This window comes from Rissa tridactyla, chromosome 25 (genome assembly GCF_028500815.1).
Source record: "Rissa tridactyla isolate bRisTri1 chromosome 25, bRisTri1.patW.cur.20221130, whole genome shotgun sequence".
Lineage (NCBI taxonomy): Eukaryota > Metazoa > Chordata > Aves > Charadriiformes > Laridae > Rissa > Rissa tridactyla.
In genome coordinates, this window is record NC_071490.1 from 418224 (window position 1) to 441195 (window position 22972).

Genomic DNA, 22972 nt, shown 5'->3' on the forward strand with positions numbered 1-22972 from the left:
CTTCATCACCCTCACCATCCTCATCACCATCAACATCGCCATCCTCATCACCATCACCATCACCGTCGCCATCACCAGCCCCATCAACATCACCATCCTCATCCTCATCACCATCACCAGCTCCATCAATGTCACCACCACCATGCTCATCACCCTCAACATCCCCATCCTCATCACTGTCCCCATCAATGTCACCGTCCCCATCATCATCACTGTCCCCATCAATGTCACTGTCCCCATCATCATCACCGTCCCCATCATCATCACCAGCCGCATCACCATCACTGTCCCCCATCATCACCACCAGCCCCATCAATGTCACCATCCTCATCCTCATCATCATCACCAGCCCCATCAATGTCACCGCCACCATCCTCATCACCCCCCTCATCACCCTCAATATCACCATCCTCATCACCAGCCCCATCAATGTCACCATCCTCATCACCATCACCAGCCCCATCAACGTCATCATCCCCATCACCATCCTCATCACCAGCCCCACCGCTGGTCCCACCACCAGTCCCACCAGCACCACCATGACCATCAACTGGCCCCATCATCGTCTCCATCACCATCCTCATCACCAGCCCCACCGCTGGTCCCACCACCATCACCAGTCCCACCAGCATCACCATGACCATCAACTGGCCCCATCACCGCTCCCACCACCATCACTCTTCCCCCACCCCACCGGGGACCCAGCTGCAGCCCCTGCCGTGGCAGGACCCCAACACCCCTCCCCTACCAGTTTGCAGGTCCCCGTGTCCCAGTCTCACCAGTAGGTTCACCGACTCGATGACGTCGATGAAGACCTCGTTCTTCTTGTACTTGATGCCCTCGGAGCGCCAGGACACGGCGTTGGTGACCGTGGTGGGCACGCGGGACTTGCTTGTCTCCAGCTTGTTGCCCTCCTGGGTGATGTACCTGCAGCGGGAGGTGCCGGGGGGGGTGAGGGGGGGTGGGGGGGGGTTACGACGCCCCCCAGGACCCCCCCGGCCCCGCTCACTCCTGCAGGATCTTGCTGTCGGTGGTCTGGGGGAAGCCAAAATCCATCAGCTCATCCAAGAGCTCGTAGACGATGACGAAGTTGTCGCGGATGCTCTCCTCCTCCAGTTCCTTGAAGTACTCGCAGAAGACCTGGGGGGGGACACCGAGAGCACCCATCACCCCCCCCCCAGGGAGAGAAACACCCCAAAATGGGGGGGATCTCTCCCCCCCCAGCTCCCCCCCCTTCAAAGCCCCCCAACCTCACCTCCACCACCTTGTAGAGGAAGGAGTAGACCAAGGACGCGTTGCCGTTCTTCTTGGTGGTGTGCCACCACTGGTTGTCGGCGGCGGGGGGGGGGTTAAGGAAAGGGGGTGCACAAGGAGATGGGGGGGGGGTGTCTCGGTGCTGCCAGGGGGGGGCGTCGCAGGGAGGATACGGTAGAGGTTGGCGTGTTTGATCCAGAGGAAGTGGACGTGGCCGTGGGTGAGGAGCGGGGCGAGGGTGCCCTCCTCCTCCCGCTGCAGCAGCAGCCCCATGAAGTGCTCGATCTCCCCCAGCCCCACGTCCCCCTTGTAGTTGCGGCTGATCAGAGGCTGGGGGGGGGGCAAAAATATTAGGGGTGAGACAACCTCCCCCCGAAACTCCTCCCAGTCCCCTCATCCCCCCCAAATCACCCATTTGGTCGCCGGGGTCACGTGGGGTCACAGCCAGGCCCCGCCGTTGACCTTGGCTGACCTTCAACGGGGACAGCGGGGTCCCCCCCCCACGCCTAGTGGTGTGGGGGGGGTAATTTTAGGGTCTGGGGGGGGGTCTCACCTTCCCCTTGAGGTCAAGGATGAAGAGGGCGGAGGCGGCCATGGCGGCACCCGCGTCGCCCGCGTCACCGTCACCTGCGCCAGGTGAGCGGCTGCGCCCTGTGGGGCCTTAAAGGGGGACGGCCCAGCCCCACAGCCACCCACGGTGGGGGGGCGGGGGGGGGGGGCCACGGGGGTGGGGGGGGGCCCCCAGGATCGGCCACCCCCATGGGGGACACAGCCACCTCCAGCCCAAACTGGGGGTCTTGGGGAGGGGCCTGTGCTGGGACCCCCCCACACACCCAGGGGACTCCTAGACTGGCTCGGGGGGGGGGGGGGGGGCGGGGGGCTGGGCAGCTCCCTGGGTCCCCCACCCCACTCTGGGGGGTGCCTGCACCCCCCCGACCCCCAGGATCCCCCACCCTGGGGGTCTCTGCACCCCTAGACCCCCATATCCCCCATCCTGGGGGTCTCTGCACCCCCAAACCCCCATAAACCCTACCCTGGGGGGTCCCTGCACCCCCATAACCCCCATCCTGGGGGGTCCTTGCACTCCCAGACCCCCTAAATCCTCCACCCTGGGGGGTCCCTGCACACCCATAACCCCCATATCCCCCACCCTGGGGGGGTCCCTGCACCTCCAAACCTCCATAAACCCTACCCTGGGGGGTCCCTGCACCCCCCCGACCCCAGAATCCCCCACCCTGTGGGTCTCTGCACCCCCAAACTCCCATAAACCCTACCCTGGGGGGTCCCTGCATCCCCATATCCCCCACCCTTGGGGGTCCCTGCACCCCCAGACCCCCATATCCCCCATCCTGGGGGGCTCTGCATCCCCAAACCCCCATAAACCCTACCCTGGGGGGTCCCTGCATCCCCCCGACCCCTGGATCCCCCACCCTGGGGGGGTCCCTGCACCCCCATAACCCCCATATCCCCCATCCTGGGGGGGTCCCCGCATCCCCAAACCCCCATATCCCCCACCCTGAGGGGGCCCCTGCACCCCCATAACCCCCATATCCCCCCATCCTGGGGGGGTCCCCGCATTCCCAGACCCCCATATCCCCCACTCTGGGGGTCCCTGCACCCCCATAACCCCCAAATCCCCCACCCTGGGGGGTCCTTGCACTCCCAGACCCCCATATCCCCCCACCCTGGGGGTCCCTGCACCCCCCGATCCCCCCATCCTGGGGGTCCCTGCACCCCCATAACCCCCATATCCTCCACCCTGGGGGGTCCCGGCCCCCGGCGGTTCGGGGCGGAGCGGCGGGGCCAGCGGCGCGGGGGGGGGGCCGGTAGCCCCGGAGCCGCAGGCGCAGCCCCCGGGCGGGGCCGGGGGGGAGGAGGAGGAGGAGGAGGACCGGGGGAGGAGGAGGAGGACGCGGGGGGGGCCACCGGAGCATCCCGGAGCCGCCGCCCCGCCATGGAGAACCGACCCGCGGGCAGGAGCGACCCCGACGGCGCTTACGGTACCGGGAACGGCCTCCCCCCCTCGCCCCCCTCCCCGGGGCTCCCCCCGGCCCCCCCCCGGCCTCCCCCCGGCCTCCGGGGGTCCCCGCACCCCCCACAGCCTGCACGGGGTCCCCCGGGGTGGGCGGGTGCCGGGGGGGGGGGCGGTGCTGGGGGACCCCCCGGGCTTGGGGACCCCCCCAGGTTTGAGGACCCTCCAGGTTTGGGGACTGATGGGTTTGGGGACCCGTCGGCCTTGGGGACCCCCCGGGTTTGGGGACACTCAGGGTTTGGGATTCCTGGGTTTAGGGACCCCCCAGGGCTTGGGGACACCGAGGTCTGGGGACACCCAGGGTTTGGGGACCCTCCTGGGCTTGAGGAGCCCCCCCCAGGTTCAGGACCCCCAGGGTTTTGGGCACCCCCAGGGTTTTGGGGACCCTCATGTTTGGGGACCCCCCCAGTTTTGGGGACTGACGGGTTTTGGGACCCCCGAGCTTGGGGACCCTTGGGGTTTGGGGACCCCCTGGTTTTTGGGGCCCCAGCCCCCCGCCCCCCCCCCACCCTTAGGAGATGCCGTGCCCTCTCTGGGGGTCCCGGGTACCCCCCAACCTGGGGGGGAGGGAGGGGCTTCTCTTGCGGTGGGGGGGGCCGTGCCCGGGGGGCTCAGCGCATCCCTGGGGGGGTGCCGGTGCCGGACCCCTGGGTGCTGGTGCAGCCGGTGGGGGGGGACAGTCCCCACCATGGGGGGTGCGGGGTGTCCTGGGGGGAGGCTCCTGGTGGTCCCCAAGCCGGGGGGGGGGGGGGAAACCCTTGTATCGCGGTGGGGGGGGACCCTAGACCTGGCGCCGTCACCCCTTCGCGGTGGCACCCGCGGCCCAGCTGGCCACCGGCTCCCCCCAATATTTGGGGATGGGGGGGACAGCGCGTCCCCCCCCGCCCTAATGTTAATGGATGGGGGGGGCCACCCAGAGCCCCCCCCCCTCCCCCCCCGCCGACCCCAGCTTTTGTTCCCGAGCGGTTTCGGCGGGGTGTAAGTCGCGGCCCGCCCTGACATCACCGGCAGCCTATGAGCGCTGCCGCCGGGACGTGGCCCCCGCCAGCCGCCGGGACGGGGGGGGCCATTCCCCACCCCCCCCCCCCCCGGTTATTTATCCATCGCCTAAATATAACCCAGGGTGGGGATGGCCATCGCGGCGCCACCGCGAGCACCGGCGTCACCACGAGCACTGGCACCGGTGTCACTGAGAGCGCTGGTGTCACTGCGAACGTCGGCCCCACCCGCGAGCACCCGGTACCGGTGTCACTGTGAGCACCGGTGTCACTGTGAGCACCGGTGTCACCCCAAGCACCAAGTACCGGTGTCACAGCGAGCACTGGCAACCGGTGTCACCACAAGCACCGGTGTCACTGCGAGCACCAGTACCGGTGTCACTGTGAGCACCAGTGTCACTGTGAGCACCGGTGTCACCCCAAGCACCAGTACCGGTGTCACAGCGAGCACTGGCACCGGTGTCACCACAAGCACCGGTGTCACTGCGAGCACCAGCATCACCGCGAGCACTGGTACCGGTGTCACCGCAAGCATCGGTGTCACTGCGAGCAACGGTACCGGTGTCACTGCGAGTATCAGTACCGGCATCACCACGAGCACCAGTACCGGTGTCACCGTGAGCACTGGCACCAGTGTCACTGCGAGCACCAGTACCAGTGTTGCTGTGAGCACCAGTATCACCGTGAGCACCGGTGTCAACCCAAGCACCAGTACCGGTGTCACTGCGAGCACTGGGACTGGTGTCATCATGAGTACCAGTGCCACTCTGAGCAGCGGTGTCACCGCGAGCACTGGTGGCACTGGTGTCACTGCAAGCACCCGTGTCACTGTAAGCACTGGTGTCACTGCGAGCACTGGTGTCACTGGTGTCACCGCGAGCACCGGTACCGGTGTCACTGTGAGCATCCGTGTCACTGCAAGCACTGGTGTCACCGCGAGCACCAGTACGGGCATCACCGTGAGCACCAGCACCGGTGTCACCACGAGCACTGGTGTCACTGGTGTCACTGCGAGCACTGGTACTGGTGTCACTGCGAGCACCGGTGTCACTGCAGGCACTGGTGTCACCGCGAGCACCAGTACGGGCATCACCGCAAGCACCGGTACCAGTGTCACTGCGAGCACTGGCATCAGTGTCACCGTGAGCACCGGCATCACCGCGAGCCCTGGCCCCGGCGTCACCGGCCTGGCGCAGTTTTCCGCTTCACACCAGCCCCCCTTCCTTCTCGCTCGCTGCCACTTGGCTTTACCAGGCCCTAGATCGCTCCCCGTTTGCTGGTGGCCACCGTGCTGTGGCGGTGGCTACCGGGCGCCGGGGGGGGGTTTGTGGGAAGTGCCGGAAAACAGCTGCGCCTTTAACATCGCGTTTGCGCGCCGTGGAGCGGGGTTTCGGTGTGTTTAACCGGAGGCGGGTGACGGCACGCCCAGGGCGGCGCATACGGCAGGGCAACAGCCGAGGGGCGGCTACGGGCCCAGGCGCGGGTGCTGGCCGGCATGGGGGGCCAGGGGGACAACTACTATGGCAAGCACGGTAAGGCTTCGGTGCCCACTCACCGTTTGGGGGGGCTGGGGGGGCTGCCAGGACACGGTGCTCCGGGGGGCTTGGGAGTCCGTCCATGGGTCGGTAGCCACTCACCATGGATCAGTGGCCGCTTGTTATGGGTCGGTGGCCGCTTGCCGTGCACCAGGGGAACCATTGGTGGCTGCTTGCTGCAGGTCGGGGGCTGCTTGCTATGGGTCGGGGGGCACCATTGGTGGCCACTTGCTGTGGGTCGAGGGCACCGTCAGTGTCTGCTTGCTGTGGGTCAGGGGCCACTTGCCATCGGTCAGGGGCACTGTTGGTGGCCACTCGCTGTGGGTCAGGGGCTGCTTGCTGTGGGTTGGGGCCACTGTGGACGGCCACTTGCCGTGGGTCAGGAGCTGCTTGCTGTGGGTCAGGGGCCACTTGCCATGGGTCGGGGGCACCGTTGGCAGTCCAGCTGTGGGTCAGAGGCACCGTGGGTCAGGGGCCACTTGCTGTGGGTTGGGGGCTGCTTGCTGTGGGTCGGGGGCTGCTTGCTGTGGGTCAGGGGCAACATCAGTGGCCACTTGCCATGGGTCAGGGGCCACTTGCCGTGGGTCAGAGGCACCATCGGTGGCCACTTGCCATGGGTCAGGGGCCACTTGCCGTGGGTCGGGGGCACCGTTGGCAGTCCAGCTGTGGGTCGGGGGCACCGTGGGTCGGGGGCTGCTTGCCGTGGGTTGGGGGCACTGTTGGTGGCCTCTTGCCGTGGGTCAGGGGCCGCTTGCTGTGGGTCGGTGGCCACTCGCCGTGGGTTGGGGGCCCCATGGGCAGCCGCTCGCTGCGGGTCGGGCAGGAGGAAGTTAAACTGCAGCAGATAAAGGAGGAAAAAAACAAACTCAAAATGGGGGAGAAAAAGGCAAAACAAAGCAAAAGCAAAAGCAGCCGCGTGTTCTTGCCATGCTGCGGATGTGGGGGGGGGGGGGGTTGAGGTGTTTTGGGGGGGGCCTGCGGTGTCTGGGGGGGCCGCCCTCACCGCGGCACCAGTATAACCAGTAGGTCGGCGTCGCTGGCGCCGGCGGTTAATGGTTAACGACTGGGATAAACTGGTTCCCGCGGCCGGAGCCGCCCTTTGCCGGCTCTTGGGGGGGTTTTGGGGGGGTCCCTGGGGGGTAGAATCGTTCCTTGTTACCCCCTCCCCCCCCCCGCAGCGGTGACCCCCACCATGGCAGTGTTTTGGGGTGAAGCCCTATCGGAAAGGGCTGGGGGGGAGCTGGGGGTTTTGGACCCCCAAAACAGACACGTCCCTGCTGTGGGGTTGCTCGGAGCCCCCCCCTAAAAGGCCCCCCCCCCCCCAGTGCCCCCCCCAAAAAACACATCCCTGCTGTGGGGCTGCTTGGAGCCCCCCCCCCAAAATGTCGCCCCGAAACAGCCACGTCCCTGCTATGGGGCTGCTTGGAGACCCCTCCAAAAATGCCCCCCCCCCAAAGACATGTCCCTGCTGTGGGGCTGCTTGGAGCCCCCCCAAAATTCCCCCCCCCCAAACAGACATGTCCCTGCCGTGGGGCTGCCTGGACCCCCCCAAGAGGCCCCCCCCAGCCCCCCGTGTCCCCCCCCCCGCCCGCGCTGCCATCCCTGGCCAAATTCCCACCCTAAAAATACAGCAGGAGCCGGCCGGGGAGGGGGGGCCCAGAGCCATAGGGGGATCTGGATGGGGGGGGGGGGACGACACACAGCCAGGACCGCCCCCCCCCGGCATCGCCGCCTGTGCTGCCGTTCCCCGGGGATTTGGGGCAGAATCCCGGGAGCGTTTTTTTTGGGGAAAACCGCGCGGAAACGGGGTTTTTCCGAAGGAATTGTTTTCTGCCCCCAGAGGGCGGTGGGACAGGGGGTGGGAAACGGCATTGGGGGACTTTGGGGGGGGTCCCCTGGGTCTTTGGGGTGTCCCCTTGGCTCTGGGACGTGTCCCCAGCACCTGCCCCCCAGCTCTGGGGGGGTCCCTTGAGGTGTCCTCTGGGGCTCTGGGGGGACCCCTGGGACTTTGGGGTGTCCCCTGGGGTCCAGGACGTGTCCCCAGCACCTGCCCCCCAGGTCTGGGGGGGTCCCCATGGACTCTGGGGGGTCCTCTGGGTCTTTGGGGGGGGGTCCTCTGGGGCTCTGGGGGGTCCCCTGAGTCTTTGGGGGGTCCATCCCGTCCCCAGCACCTTCCCCTCAGCTCCGGGGGGTCTCTTGGGGTGTCCTCTGGGGCTCTGGGGGGGTCCCCTGGGACTTTGGGGGGTCCCCTTGGCCCCGGGATGTGTCCCCAGCACCTTCCCCTCAGCTCTCGGGGGGTCCCTTGGGTGTCCTCTGGTGGGGTCCCCTGGGTCTTTGGGGGGTCCATCCCATCCCCCCCCAGCCTGTATCCCTAACGAGGATTGTCCTGACCCCCAAGTGCAGGACCTCGCGCTTGGCCTGGTTGAACTTCATGGGGTTGGCACGGTCCCACCTCTCCGGCTCGTCCGGGGCCCTCTGGGTGACATCCCGTCCCTCTGGGTGACATCCCATCCCTCTGGCGTGTCACCGTGCCACTCAGCTTGGTGCCACCGTCAAACTTGCCGAGGGTGCGCTCAATCCCAAATCACTGATGGAGATATTGAAGAGCACCGGTCCTGGTACGGATCCCCGAGGGGACGTCACTTGTCACCCCTCTCCATCCGGACGTCGATCCGTTGACCACCGCGCCCATCCGGCCCGTTCCTTGTCCACCCATCGCATCCGTATCTCTCCGCCGCGGAGAGAAAGATGTTGCGGGGGGACGGCGGCAAAGGCCTTGCGGAAATCCGGAGAGACGAGATCCGTGGCTCTTCCCTTGTCCCCTGATGCGGTCACTCCACTGGAGGAAGCCACCAGGGTCGGGCGGGCGGGACCTTGACCCCGGGGAAGCCTCGAATCGCCCTCCATTTTATCCTCTCCGCAGGGACGCCGCAAAAATATGACCCCACTTTCAAAGGTCCCATCTACGACAGGTAAGAGGTGGCCGCGGGGAGGTGGCGGGTGGCCCCGGCGGCCGCGGGGAGGTGGCGGTTGAGCCACCACGTCCCCCCGTGGGTCCCCAAACGCTCCTCTTGCAGGGGCTGCACCGACGTCGTCTGCTGCGTCCTGCTGGTCCTCGCCATCGTGGGCTACGTGGTGGTGGGCGTCGTGGGTACGTACCCGGTGTGGGGGGGGCTCCCACGCCGGTTTTCACCGCGGCGGCAAGCGGGAAAGCTCGGGGTGGCAACCGCGGTGCCGAGGGGCGTCGTGTCCGTCGGGGACAGGAGTGTCCCCGCGGTGGCGTGGGGGATAAAAGAGCGAGGTAACCACAACCGGCGGCGTTCTGCCTCCTCTCCCACGCAGCCTGGACCCACGGAGACCCCCGGAAGGTGATCTACCCCACCGACAGCCGCGGGCAGTTCTGCGGGCAGCAGGGAACCCCCAACGAGTAGGTGTCCCCCCAACGAGGAGGTGTCCCCCCAACAGGGTGTCCGACCCCCGGCGTCGCCGCCGGGGTCACCGTAACCCTGGGCTGGCTCCGGGAGAGGCAGAAAAACACCACAGCAGCTTTCCAGTGCCTGCTTTTGGGGGGAATTCGGGGGTTTTTGGGATCCCCTACGCCCTGCGTTCCCCCTTTCCCGGGGCGCAGGGATGCGGGTGCTTCCCGTCGCCTCTCCCAGGGCAGGCGGTCCCCCAAATTGGGGCTTTTTGTGGGTTTTTTGGTGGTGTTTTTTTTTGCCCGCTTTGCTTTGCAGGAAGAAACCTTTCCTCTTCTACTTCGACATCGTGAAGTGCGCCAGCCCGCTGGTGCTGCTGGAGTTTCAATGTCCCACCACGCAGGTACCGGCCCCCGCGTCCCCGCTTCCATGCTCCGCGTCTCCTCGGCGGGGGGGGGGATAAGCCGAAGGATTTTCCGGTGTCCCGGCACCTTCACGTCTTTTCTTCTCCCATCCAGATCTGCGTCAGCAAATGTCCGGATCGGTACCTGACGTACCTGAGCGCCTACGGCTCCCGCACGCCTGCCGAGTTGGAGTATTATCGCCAATTCTGCGTCCCCGAGTTCAAAAACCTGCAGAAGGTGGGGGACGGAGGGCGCGGTGGCGGCGTTCCCCGCCGGCGTCATTCCTCACCCGCAGCGTTAACGTCCGGCATTGTGTCCCCCCCATTCCAGCCTCCCATCCAGGTGCTGAAGGACAAGGAGTGCCCGGCCATGATCATCCCCAGCACCCCGCGTACGTCCGGAGGGCTAACGATGAGTCGATTAACGAGCCCGCTCGCTTCCGTGGCGCCGTTGGGGGGAAGCGGCCGCGTCGCTGCCGGGATTTTTGTTTCGGAGGGGTGGTCGCAGGCTTCCGTTTGGGCTTTCTGGGGATGCATTGTGGCCACGGGGAGGGGGTTTGGGCTTGTTTCCCTTGGCGGGGGGGTCGGCCGAGAGCGGCTGACGTTGGCGGCACTGAGTTTCCCCCCTCCTCTCGCGGGTCGCAGTGGCGCGGCGATGCTTCCCGGCCATCCAGGCCAAGAAGGGCGTCATCATGGTCGGCAACGAGACCACCTACGACGACGGCCACGGGCGCCGGAGGAACGTCACCGAGCTGCTGGAAGGGGCCAAGTGAGTTCCCCCACCGTCCCCACGCCACCGTGGCTTAGCCTTTGCCGGCGCGGTGCTGTGAGCGAGCGCCGGACGCGGTGGGGAGGTGACCACAGCGGGGGGAACCTCTTCATGAGCTTCTTCCTTATTACGGCGAAGAGAGACTGGGTTTTATCCGCTGGCGCTTCTCCATCGCTTCCATTTACTGATTTATATGGCGGAAAATGCCAGAAAGCGCCGGCCGCGGTCTCACCTTCGTGAGAAATCCTGCACCGAAAGCCACGTTCTGGGTTTGAAACGGGGCTGAAGGGGAAACGGCGGGGTCGGCTCGAAGGAAAAACGGTGCCAGGCGTTTTCTTGTTTTGGGGGAATCCGGCAGAAGCCGTTTGAGGGGGGGGCCATTGAGGCAGCTCCTCCGCTTCTTCTCTCCCTGCCCCGGCTTCCGCTTCATTTGCGGAATTTATTTTTTTTTGTATTCCAGAAAAGCAAACGTGGTCCTGGAAACCAGACAACTGGCCATGAAGATCTTTGAAGATTACACGGTTTCCTGGTACTGGATAATCATGTGAGCAAGGGGCCGAGCGGCGCGTTACGGCCGTCCCTTCCCTCGGCGCCGCGCTCAAACATGGGGCCAAACTCACAAAATACCAATATTTTAACTTCTCCCCCTCCCCCGGCCTTCGCGTAATTTCCATTCAAACCAAACAGAGGGTGTTTCGGAGCAATTTTACTCACGCTCCGCCATCAAGAATTCCCATTTTTAAGGCTACCCCGTCATTTAAAGCTCAGGGAAGGAGAGTGATGGAGGGAAGCGGTTGGGGAGTGGGGGGGAATTGCCGGGGGTTTTGATGCCGCCTTCCTCCCGCAGAGGTCTCGTCATCGCCATGGTGGCCAGCTTCATCTTCATCGTCCTGCTCCGCTTCTTGGCCGGGATCATGGTCTGGGTGATGATCGTCATGGTGATCCTGGTGCTGGGCTACGGTGAGCGAGGGGTCGGGAGCTTCTCCCTGGCTTTTCCCATCTTCCTTTCCCTATCCAAGGTCAAATCCAGGCTGGGGGGCTGAAGGGCTGGAGAGCAGCCCCGAGGAGAAGGACTTGGGGGTGTTGGTGGGGGAGAAGGTCAACAGGAGCCGGCAACATGCACTGGTGGCCCAGAAAGCCACCGGCAGCCTGGGCTGCATCCCCAGTAGGGCGAGGAGGGGGGATTCTGCCCCTCTGGAGCCATGGGAAGGACGTGGAGCTGTGGGAGCGGGGCCGGAGGAGGCCCCGGAGATGATCCGAGGGCTGGAGCCCCTCTGCTGTGGGGCCAGGCTGAGCTGGGGGGGTTCAGCCTGGAGAAGAGAAGGCTCCGGGGAGACCTTGGAGCCCCTTCCAGTCCCTAAAGGGGCTCCGGGAAAGCTGGGAAGGGACTCTGGATCAGGGAGGGGAGCCGTGGGACGAGGGGGAAGGGTTTTCAGCTGAAAAAGGGGAGATTTAGGGGAGATAGTAGAAGAAATTCTTCACTCTGAGGGTGGTGAGATGCCGGAACAGAGAAGCTGTGGCTGCCCCATCCCTGGAGGGGTTCAAGGCCAGGTTGGATGCGGCTTTGGGCAACCTGGGCTGGTGGGAGATGTTCCCACTCATGGCAGGGGGTGGCACTGGAGAGTCTTTAAGCCCCCTTCCAACCCAACCCATTCCATGATTCCATGATCTTAAGTGGGATTTGCACGAAGAAAGTTCATACACAGCGTCCTTCATGGTGGCTTCTACCTCACCATGGGCATCGGTGGGGCTGAGCAGAGGTTGCCGGCGCCTCAGTCTCCCCATTTCAGTGCAAATGTGCCAATTTTCTGCTTTTCGCCGCAGGGATCTTCCACTGCTACATGGAATACGCAAAACTAAAAGGGGAAGCGGGTTCTGACGTCTCCCTGGCGGACCTGGGATTTCAGACCGACCTACGCGTCTATCTCCACCTGCGGCAGACGTGGCTGGCCTTCAGTGAGTCTCCGTCCTCCTCGGGACGCGGGATGGGACAGGGCGGATACGCCCCAGCCCCGGTCCCTTTGAGGGGACAGGGCTCGGGAAGCGATGGCACGGAGGTTTGGGGTCTTCTCGGTCTCCTCGTGGCCCTTTGCGAAGGGTTGAGCTCAGGAGGTCGGCTTTGCTTGATAGCGCCTCTGCCACGGGGCTGCTTCTCCACGTGAATCGCGGTGCTGGACGTCCCCTGAGGAGCGTTTGGTGCCGTGAGGGAAGGCAAAGGCCACCTAAAGGTGGCCATCGGGTGCCACCGGTACCCTTGCGCCACCCGCGGCTCCCCTTCTCCTCCCAGTGATCATCCTGTGCATCATGGAGGTGGTGATCATCCTGCTGCTCATCTTCCTCCGCAAGAGGATCCTCATTGCCATCGCGCTCATCAAGGAGGCCAGCAGGTCTGGGTGTCCCCCACCTTTGTCCCCAGCTGGAGGTGGCCATTGTCACCCGTCGCGGCAGGAGGACTCGGGGACGGCCGCTGAGGTCCTCCCATCGCCGCGAGGGTTCTAGCTGGGTTTTAACCATCTTCTCGGCAGGGCTGTCGGTCACATCATGACGTCGCTGCTGTTCCCGTTGTGCACCTTCTTCCTGCTGTGTCTCTGCATCGCCTACTGGGCCAGCACTGCCGTGTATCCTTTCCTCTTCCTCTTCCTCTTCTTCGTCTTCCCCGTGCCTCCCCTCCCACGGAAGGGAAGCTCCTCAGAAAGCAAAGGTCTTCCAGGGTGCTGAACATCTTACAGGATTAGTGACACATCCATTCGCAAAACCACCAGCTCCAGTCTCTTCAGTTTCACTTAAACCGAAACCCAACGTAGAAAAGCCATCGGGGGAGGCGGGTGAGGGCAGAATCGGGTGAAAGACGCCAAGGATTCGGGCTTGAGGTTTGGGAAATCTCCTTAACCGTCGCTCTGCAGTTTCCTCTCCACCTCCAACGAGGCGATCTATAAGGTGTTTAACGAGACAGCGTGCCAGTTTTCTGGGCAGACCTGCAAACCGGAGGTGAGGACGTGGGGAAACTCACCCGAATGCTATGCTTAACCTGTCAGAGATAAGATTGTTCAGCGCATGAAAAATACTCCGGTGGCGATTCGAGCCCGCAGGCTCTCCCAAGCGAAATTCCACCTTTCTGAACTCGTTTACGTCACCTCGTTATTTTACTTCGAGCCATTGCGTGCACAAAGCTGGCTTTTCGCTTTGAGCAAGCGCTACCGGGTGAAAAATTAAGCGGGATAACATCTTCTGAAAGTCGCGGTCGCTTTGGGTTGAGCGAAAGCTGCTGGTGGTTCGCCTCGTGGGGCGTCTCTGGCCGCTGCAGTGTGTGAGCATCTCCTGTCCTCTCTAGACCTTCAACACCAGCAACGTCACCAAGCTGTGCCCCGACGCCCAGTGCCTCTTCGCCTTCTACGGGGGTGAGACGGCGTACCACAAGTACCTCATCGTCCTCCAGTTCTTCAACGTCTTCATGTTCTTCTGGCTCGCCAACTTCGTGATCGCACTGGGCCAGGTGACGCTGGCGGGGGCTTTCGCCTCGTACTACTGGGCCTTCAAGAAACCCGACGACATGCCCGCCTTCCCCCTCTTCTCCGCCTTCGGCCGCGCACTCCGGTACGTCCCTCCCAAGGAGGACTCGTGACCTTCTTGAGGCTGTCCCCTTCTAACCGGAGGGATCTTTCCCAGGTACCACACTGGCTCACTTGCCTTCGGCTCCCTCATCCTTGCCATTGTCCAAGTCATCAGGGTGACTCTGGAGTATCTGGACCACAGGTTAAAAGGTACCGAAACTGAAATGGCAAATGAGTGGATGAATGAGGTCGGCTGCTGCTTCTTTCCTTGGTGCCAGAGCTCATGGCTGATGTCCAGGGGAATAACTTCAGTATTCGATAGAGAATCGAGATTTTTTTCCTTTTAGAATCCCATAGTTGTCTCTTCCTCCAAGAGACTTTCCATGGGGTGGGAGCTGAGGGATGCGCCGTGGCTGCCGGGTTAAATCAACCAGCCCTGGGTTGTCTGTACGGGCACCAGGGACGTCGGCGTCCGGCCGTACGACTCTTATTGACCCTGAAATAAAGCAGAAGCGTGGGAAGAGCGCGCGAGGCTCGTCCCACCGTCTGCAGCCGTATCGGCCTCCCGAGGAGGCTGAGAACAGGCTGCGGGGTGTGGGGGAGGAGCTGTGGGACGTCTTGTGAGGGACCTTGAAGTTGGTTCTGCACGAAAAGGTGTCCGTGGCTTTTGGCCGCTCACCCTCCGCCATGGCGTTCCTCCAGCTGCAGATAATAAGTTTGCCAAGTTCCTCCTGAGCTGCCTGAAGTGCTGCTTCTGGTGCCTGGAAAAATTCATCAAGTTCCTGAACAGAAACGCGTACATCATGGTAAGAGTCTCCCAGCGCTAACGCCCAAAGGGTGCTGACTGCGGTGGGGGAAGGGGGGGGTCTCCACGCTCTCGGGGATTTCTTTGGGTGGCTGTTGAGAACCGTCATGGGAAAACGAAGCTTTTCAGCCTTTCCCAGCCATTTCGCTGGAAAGCCTCGACCTTGGCCATGTCACGTTAACTTTGGGAGGGACCTTCTCAGAGATAAATGGGGCGGGGGGGGCTCCAGCGCTCGGTCTCCACAACGCCTGACCCGTCAGTGGAGGCAGAAGCACTTCCAGGGTGGGACTTATCCGAGTTTTACTCAAAGAGGGGATAAATCGCACTTTCTTCTTAGTGGGGAACTCAGCGCGGCTCCGTTTCTCTCTTCTCTGCCCCTTTTTCCCCTTCTAGATCGCCGTCTACGGCACCAACTTCTGCACCTCAGCCAGGAACGCGTTCTTCCTGCTGATGAGGAACATCATTAGGTGAGATCCTGGTGGGCGCCAGGGCTCTGCTCTCCGTTATTTCCAAGTCCCTCTGGCTGCCAAAGGCCACCCCCCCGATGCGCCTGCCTTGTTTTGAGGCTTTCGCGGTGTTTTATGCCACGTTTGCGACATATGTCCACGTTGGCGGCCGCCTCCCCCCTGCCCCCCCTACGCTTCCTTCTGAATTCGGGGTGGGGAGCGGATGTGGATGCTCATCCCTTTCTTGTTCTCCAGGGTGGCTGTTCTAGATAAAGTCACGGATTTCCTCTTCTTCCTCGGGAAACTCCTCATTGTGGGAAGCGTCGGTAAGTGCCGGAGACTGGAAGTTTGCTGGAGGCTCTCGTAGCCGGTTACGCCTCCCCAAAACCTCCCCTCTCTTCACTCCTCCCATGAAAACCGTTCCTTTCCGTCCCGTTTTACACCTTCCCTGCACCCTTCTCCTGCCTTTCTTCTGACCGGCCTCCCGCAGCCATTTCCATCATTTGCTTTTCCAGGAATCCTTGCCTTCTTTTTCTTCACCCATCGGATAAAGCTGGTCCAAGACACAGCGCCGTCCCTCAATTACTACTGGGTCCCCATTCTGGTGAGCTGCTTTCTCATCTTTTTGGTGAATTCAGAAGCGATAGAAAGAGATCCTTAACACGAACGCCTTAAAAACACCCCTCCGCTCGCTGCTTCTGAAGGACTTTCTTTGTTGGAGGTGTTTTCTCCGTCCCCATCGCAATAAGCCCTTTGTTTCGGCCAGCCGCGACGAGGCGTCTCGCCCTTCCCAGTGCTGCCCAGATTGGCCTCCGTCCACTGTCATCCCTGAGGCCTTTTGTCCCGAATCGGGCCGGTCTGAACAGTCCTACCCTGTTCGTTTCTCCTCCTTTCCCTGGGGAATTTGGGATTCAGCAGGTTTCCTCCTCCCGGCCGAGGGAGCTGGGGCTTTGCGTGGCGCCAGGTTGTGGCGTGACGGCACAATTTCTCTTTCAGACGGTGATCGTGGGCTCCTACCTCATCGCCCACGGGTTCTTCAGCGTCTACGGCATGTGCGTGGACACCCTCTTCCTCTGCTTCTGTAAGTGTCCGCCTCCAAGGGTCCATCTCCCGCTGGGCAGGAGTTTGCGGTAGCAAAACCTCCCTCCTTTCAGGGCTGAACCCCAGGTTTGGGGGGGGTTGTTCCCAATTCCCATGGCCTCTCCGTGTGGTTTTTCCTCCCACTTTTTCCTTCCCCAACTCCCACCTGCGTTCTCACCAGCCTCTGCTTCCCCCCTGCCTGCTGGCAACGGAAACCCACGGCTTGTCCTTGGGGCTCCTGCGGTCTCTCTCTTGGTCTTTCTGTTTTGGTGCTTTGGTCTTGGGGGAACCTAACTGCAACTAACTTCAATTTTCCCTTTTTTTTTTTTTTTCTTTTTTCTTCTTTTTTTCTCCCCCTCTTGTCTCTCTTCACATGTTCTCCATCCTTCCTCTTTGCCCTGCCTTCCCCCACCCCGTCCCGGCTTTTCCGCTCTTTTTCACTCTTCCCCGTCACGGCCGCTTCTTCCTGGGGTTGCGAAAAAAAGGTGAAGATCTGGAGAGGAACGATGGATCTCCCGAGAGGCCTTACTACATGTCCCCCGAGCTGAGTGAGATCCTGCTGAAGGGGAACCTAGAGCCTTCCAAAAGCACCGATAGCCAAGGCTAGGGGTGGCCCGGGGAGGAAGGCTGCATGCCCGGGGCGGGGGCCGCAGGACTCTCTCGGTCCCCCAACCCAAGCGGCGTTCTCCTAAGCCAGCCACGCCGCAGATCTTTCCCTTGGATGTTCCTTCGAAGCCTTGAGGGTGGAGGGGGTGCCGATTCCTCGGTGTCCCGCGCTGTATCAAACCTACCTTCCTGCCCAAAAATGAACGCTCTTGTACCGAGAGAACCAACCCAGAGCGTCACCCAGAGTTAATCCGGGGTCCCACGTGTCCCCGGTGGCACCCGGCGAGGAGCTGGGTGCCGATATCTAGTTGTGTTTTCGTGTTGGAACCGGAGATCTTTGTTCCCGTGCGGGAAAAGGCCGGGCGAGGTGCTCTCCTCCCAGGAGGCATCTGGCGTGGCGGGACGGCGGTTTTGTGGGATGGGCCCGGTGGGTTCCCAAACTGGTGTCTCCACGTTTTTTCCTCTTGTGTTCCGCCCCCAGCAAAGAGCAACCGGCCTCTTTCCTCGCCCCGCTCTTTTCTATGCAAAACTGGACTTCAAAAAGATCGCTCTGGGGGGATGGCAGGTCTTTGGCTTTGAAAGTCAGTTGCATCACAAAACGGAGCTCACCCTTTTTGCAGCCGCAAACTCCCGTTTCCTTCCCGCCGTCGGGTTTAGGGGAAGCTAAAAAGAGCCGGCGCCAGTTGCAGGCCATTAAAACTCAAGATTTCGGCATCCCTCGTTAAAAAATGGGTTTCTCTTGCTGGTTGCGCAGAGGTTTAATTGCTGCAGGGATGTGGTGGCTCGTCCTGGGAGCTGTTTTTTACCCCCCTTTCCGAGGTGGTTGAGTTGATGGTTTGGCTTCTGCCTGGTCCGGGCTGTAACAAATTTCCACGCTAATGCAGACCATAGGTGGAAACACGTAGAGACCTGCAGGCTGGGGCCGGGGCGGGGGTTGTGGGACCTCATTTTCTGCTCTTGATAGTCCAGAAATGATGAAGATTTTTAAAAAAATGCCCTTCTGGCTGCACGCAGAGCCAGAATAGTTGTGGCCACATCTCCGATTACAAACGCTCAGGCAGACAGAGCGCGCCGTCTTTCGAGTCGTGCCCTCTCAGGACAAAGCCGTAGTGTTCACGCTCCTGTTTTTCTCACAGAGAAATATTGAAATCCCTCTCTGAAATCCCCCAGGGCGCTTTCCCTCGGCTCAGAAGCTGGGGCTTTGTGGGTTTGTTTGGTTTTAGGGTGTTTTTTTCTTGGGTTTTGGTTGGGTGTTTTTTTTTTGGCGGCTGCGATTTTCCTACCGCTTCTTGTTGGCGCAGCCGCTTTGCTTTTGAAGAGCGGGAGGCCGAGCTGCGCGTTTGGGCGCTGGGAACACACCTAATTGTTCTGTAGGCAGGGCGTGTTAACGAGGGCGAGTGGCGCCGGGCAAATACCCAGAGAAATGGCTTCGTGCTGGCGTCAGGAGGGATTTTTGGGCTGCACAAAGGGAGAGCGGCGCTCCGTAGAGGAGGGGAACGGCGCTCCCAGCCGGCAGAGCCGGAGGAAACCCTTTATTTCTACGGCACTGTTAAAATTTCCCCCGCCTTGAAAAAAAACCCCAGCCAACACCCCCCACCCCCCCCAAACCTCTGCTTTCTTCTAAATAATATCAGCCTGTTTCTGCTCCCTGTAAAACGTGGCTGCGGCGGTTTTAGGGCTGAGGGCATTTAGCTGAGACACAGGGAGAACCACCCCCCTGGGCCGGGATGAGCCAAAAGACTTTTATTCCTATCAAAGATAATTATTAAACGAGCAGGACGTCTGCTCCTCCAGCATCTCTCTGCCTTTGGGCCCCTTGCCCTGCCTCCTGCCACGGCCAACCTCCGTGTCTGTCCCCCCCCCGCTCCCCGATCGCTGCGTGGGGCTGGGGGGGGTTTCTCTTTGCAGTGGAAGACCTGGAGCGTAACGATGGCTCGGCCGAAAAGCCTTATTTTATGTCGCCCAACCTGAAAAAGCTGCTGAAGAAGACGAACAAAGGTCAGCCAGAGGCCTAGAGCCTGCCCTCGGCCCTTCCTCCTCCCCGGGAGTGGAGTGCAGGATACCGCCCGGCGCTCAGCATCGTTTGTCCCACGCGGAAATCTCATTAACAAACCCAAATCCCCGTCTCCCGACCTCTGTGGCGGGCAAGCAGCAGAAGGCGGGGGGGCTCGCTGCATAGGTGGACGGGGTTATTGTTAATTAATCAGCCTTAAATCGTCGGGGTTGCTAAACGAAGACGGCTCTAGCAAAACTCATCGCAGCCAACGTGGTCCCCGGCTGCCAGCGCGGGCGCTGGGAAAAGCAGCGGAAAAATCCCAGACCGGGCAAAGTTCCACCTTCCGGGATGCCCCGAAGCGAGTTGAATTGGATTTAGTAATTTTCTTTTCTACTGGTTAAAAAAAAAGGAAAAAAAAAAAAGACGGCGTTCCCTTCAGGTCGGCTGCGTGCGGCCATCCCGTAGCGCTCCGGTAGATCCAGGCGCTGGTGGCCCACGGAGCCATGGATGGGTTTGAGCAGCTCCTCAACTTCGTTTTAATTTGCAGCCCCCCCCCCCTCCTTAAAATATTTAATTGCAGTTGATGATTCTGCCCCAGAGAGCTGAAATGGCCTTGCTTCTCTGGCCACCCTTTGGAGACGCCTCAGGGCCTGGCTTTGGGGTTGCGCTGAGCGCACGTAGACGATTAATTCTTTTAGGAAAATGCTAATTAGTGTTGAGACATGGGCCAAGGTGGAGGGAAACGAGGGGGTTAACGAGCAGGGCTTTGGGTGTTCAAACAGACGGGACGCTCCGGACAGTTATTGTGTCTTACTGACAGCTTCTGCTGATTCCTCCCCCAAAAATCCTGCAGTAGATATTAAAAAAAATAACAATTTCCAGCAAAGCCTTCCCTAACCCTCAAACAAACTGCTTTGCCTGAGTGAGGAATGTAGGAAACCCCCCGTGGCGAAGGAGTGATGTATATATCTTCTTCTTTTAGGTTAATATTAGGTAATTTTAAGCAAAACCAAATAACAAACAACATGCCTTAACGTCCCGAGATGCCGCAGCAGCGCCTGGGCTTGGGGCTGACTGCTCTTCGCAATGGGAAGGTCCCGACCTTTGGCAGCTCCTGGCAGGAGAAAAGGAGGAGAAATAGATTACAGGGGGGTTAAATATCACCAAAACTCCAGTATTAAACCCCAAATCGAACAAAATTCCACCACCTCCCCTGCCGGGCGCAGCGGCTGAAGTGGCCTTTGAGCAAGAGGAGGCTTGCCCAGGTGCAGTCGCCAAATTCACCCCAAAGTTTGCTCAGCCACCTCGAATTTGTGCTAAAGGAGGTGTTTTGCTTCTTTTATCCGTGTTTCTTAGTCATCTTCAGCTCCCCGCGGGACTTTTGTAAGAAACAAGGAGTGTTTTCTATCCAAATTATTAAATGGCTTGGGGGGGGGTGTTGTATATTTTGCTTTTACTGCTTTGTTTTGGTTATTTTCACCTCTCCCAGTCCTATTTTTGTGACAGATTTTGAAATATCTACCTGGCGGCAGGCGGAGATGTAACCCCTGAGCCCACAGCTGGCGGAGAGCCGCGGTGGCTGGCATTAAACGCCTGCGTTCCGATAAAGCGCCTTTTTTTTCCTCGCGTCTCGGCGGGGCCGATCCAAGGGGGAAGAGCTAAAAAGAAAACGCAAAGGGAAAGGTGGAGTTAAGAAGAAAAGGTAAAGGTAGAGCTGAATAGGAAAGGTAAAGCTAAAAAGGCGAAGGTAAAGGTAGAGCTGAAAAGACGAAGGTTAAGATAAAGCCGAAACAAAAAAGTAAAGCTAAAAAGAGGAGAATCCTCTCGGTTTGGGGCAGGGGCTAAGCAGGAATAATTAAGGGAATATATTCCCTTAGCACCTGCGAGAAATCATTTTCTGCTGCTGCTCCTGAATTATTTTCATTTCTTTCCTCTCCCTCGGGTAGGTTTTTGAGGTAGGTTTGGGGTTATTTCTGCTTTGAAATGTTTTGGTTTTTTTTCTCTAGGGGGAGTTTACTCTCGTCTCCTCGACTTTTAGCTCTTCTCTTTTTATAGGGAGGTTGGGGAACCGCCGGGTCTGAAATAGCCCGTCAGGAATTCCATTGATTTGCATCAACAGCAGATTTTTAGGTCTGGAAATACAAATGTTGAGTATAAATTTAGCAAAAAGTGGGTTTTATTTTTTACTGGGACGCGGGGCTGGCTCCACTGCGTTCCGTAAATGCAGTGTTTGAGGAGAAGAATTAGGGATTCCCATTCCCAATACGCCAAAGGAGCAGCCGGCTTTTTGCTCGCCAAGAGCTTCGGAAAGCAGAGAGGCAAATCTTCCAGTAAAAGTGGTTTTTTTTCAGAAAAAAGTCAGATCCACTGAGACAAAGGCAGGTGTCCGGCGGGATTTCGGTGTCCGGAAAGGCTCCACTCCGTGACTTGGGTTATTTATTTCTGCAAAGGTGGATGGATCCGTGCGCTTGGCGGGCGGCTCCCGTGTAACGCTGTGTATTTAAAGGCATTAAATTTGTCCGTCTTTGGGAATAATCGGGCTCTTTTCTGTATCGAGGCGCAACTGCAAACCGCGGGTGCTCCGAATCCTGCCCTGCGTCAGGCCGGGGCGAGTTAAAAAACTATTAAAAAAAAAAAAAACAAAAGCTAAAAACCGCAGGGCTGAGCTACAAAAAGAATTCCTTCTTTTTTTTCTTTTTTTTTTTTTTAATGTATTTTTGAGGCATTAATTACTCCTTACTATGCAGCGGGGCTCCTGCGCGAGGACGTATCTGCGGCGGGAGCGCCTTCGCGTGTGACCGTCCTGTCGCTGTCAGCCTTTGCCACCACGAATAAAAAGTGCCTGTTTGGACCTCGCTGCCACTGCGCGTTTCCTTCCGCCCTCCCCGGGCTCCGGCGTCGTGGCAAAACCCTCGCCGAATCCTCTCGAGGGGTGGAGGGCACCTCTGGGGAGCCGCCGCTCGTTAGTTCCTCTTCGTTGGGGCTTCTGCTCGTCTCCGCGGCGTTTTTTCTGCTCGGCGGCGCAGAACATCTAGAAAGAGAGCAGAGCGCGGCGGCGCGTGTGACGGATACAGCTGGGTTTCGTCCCAAAAAAGGGCCGTTACGGCTTGTTTTGGTGCAAAACTCAACGCTCCACTGCCTGTTTGGAGAGTTTGGGGTTTCGCCGGCATGGGGTTTTTTCTGATTAAGCGCAAGGTATTGTCAAAAAATCCTCAACCCGCAGAAAACCGCAGTCTCCTCTCAACCCGCAGAAAACCGCGGTCTCTCCTCAAGTCGCAGAAAATCACGATCTCCCCTCAACCTGCAGAAAACCGCAAATTCCCCTCAACCCGCAGAAAACCGCAGTCTCTCCTCAAGTCGCAGAAAACCGCAAATTCCCCTCAATCCGCAGAAAACTGCGGTCTCCCCTCAACCCGCAGAAAACCACGAATTCCCCTCAAGTCGCAGAAAACTGCGATCTCTCCTCAAGTCACAGAAAACTGCAATTTCCCCTCAAGTCGCAGAAAACTGCGATCTCTCCTCAACCCGCAGAAAACTGCGCTCTCCAGCGGAGGTTTAATAGATTCTTTTCTGGAGCAAAAATCTAAAAAAAAATAGATTTTTTTAAGGAGCGAGCGTTCGTCTGGGCATTTACAATCATGTAAGTTTGTACTCGACGAAAAAAAAAAGCTTTGTTCGACAAAAAACCAAAAGAGATCGTTGCCTTCCTATGTTACAGCGGGAGAAGGAACGTGCCGGGTTCACCCAAAGCTGTGGGAGCTGGAGGGCAGGTTAATTAGTGGTTAACGAGGTGGTTCAGCTCGTCAGCTGCCAGGGCCATGGGTGCTCTAACGAGCCGCGGCCGGGTGGCACCCTCTGCCGCCGCCCCGACACATGGCAGGCAGCGGGAGAGCGACCCTGCACGGCAGTGACTCATGTCCTTCCAGGTGGGACAGCCGGCTCATAGCCAAACCCCGCTTTTAGTGGCCCCCCAGGGCGTCGGCAAGCCCTTCTCGGGGGGCACGGAGGAGACTTTGTGGCCCATATTCTCCTCAGGCCACCAGCCCTCCCAGACCACTGGTCCCACTGGGCCAGTCCCCAT

At 60.3% G+C, this 22972-nt stretch overlaps 3 protein-coding genes across 6 annotated transcripts in view; 1 reads left to right on the forward strand and 2 right to left on the reverse strand.

The window, feature by feature from the left end:
• LOC128901366 (golgin subfamily A member 6-like protein 2) overlaps positions 1–541 on the reverse strand; it is a 5899-nt gene extending 5358 nt beyond the window's left edge. Inside the window, 1 exon segment of the mRNA XM_054183330.1 lies at positions 16–541. Coding sequence (XP_054039305.1) covers positions 16–541 — 526 coding nt within the window.
• Positions 542–546: 5 nt separating this feature from the next.
• Positions 547–1915, reverse strand: AP1M2 (adaptor related protein complex 1 subunit mu 2). Its single transcript, XM_054183331.1, has 6 exons — positions 1808–1915; positions 1435–1584; positions 1256–1330; positions 1010–1140; positions 780–927; positions 547–714 (listed from the first exon to the last, which is right to left on the reverse strand). Exons 1-6 carry the CDS (start codon positions 1847–1849, stop codon positions 547–549), a joined length of 714 nt encoding a protein of 237 aa, XP_054039306.1. The 5' UTR covers positions 1850–1915.
• Positions 1916–3149: 1234 nt separating this feature from the next.
• On the forward strand, positions 3150–21742 carry SLC44A2 (solute carrier family 44 member 2). Of its 4 annotated transcripts, none has more exons than XM_054183437.1 (22): positions 3150–3254; positions 8743–8791; positions 8897–8970; positions 9162–9246; positions 9554–9638; positions 9754–9876; positions 9970–10030; positions 10284–10407; positions 10868–10951; positions 11255–11367; positions 12232–12363; positions 12695–12794; positions 12933–13025; positions 13311–13395; positions 13739–14001; positions 14074–14168; positions 14661–14764; positions 15157–15230; positions 15465–15535; positions 15725–15813; positions 16206–16290; positions 16775–21742. In XM_054183437.1, exons 1-22 carry the CDS (start codon positions 3209–3211, stop codon positions 16894–16896), a joined length of 2157 nt encoding a protein of 718 aa, XP_054039412.1. In that variant the 5' UTR covers positions 3150–3208; the 3' UTR covers positions 16897–21742. The 4 variants fall into 4 exon arrangements, with proteins under 4 accessions (XP_054039412.1, XP_054039414.1, XP_054039413.1 ...); XM_054183439.1 differs by having other exon boundaries at positions 18804–21742; XM_054183438.1 differs by lacking the exon at positions 3150–3254 and adding an exon at positions 5629–5816.
• Positions 21743–22972: the final 1230 nt, after the last annotated feature.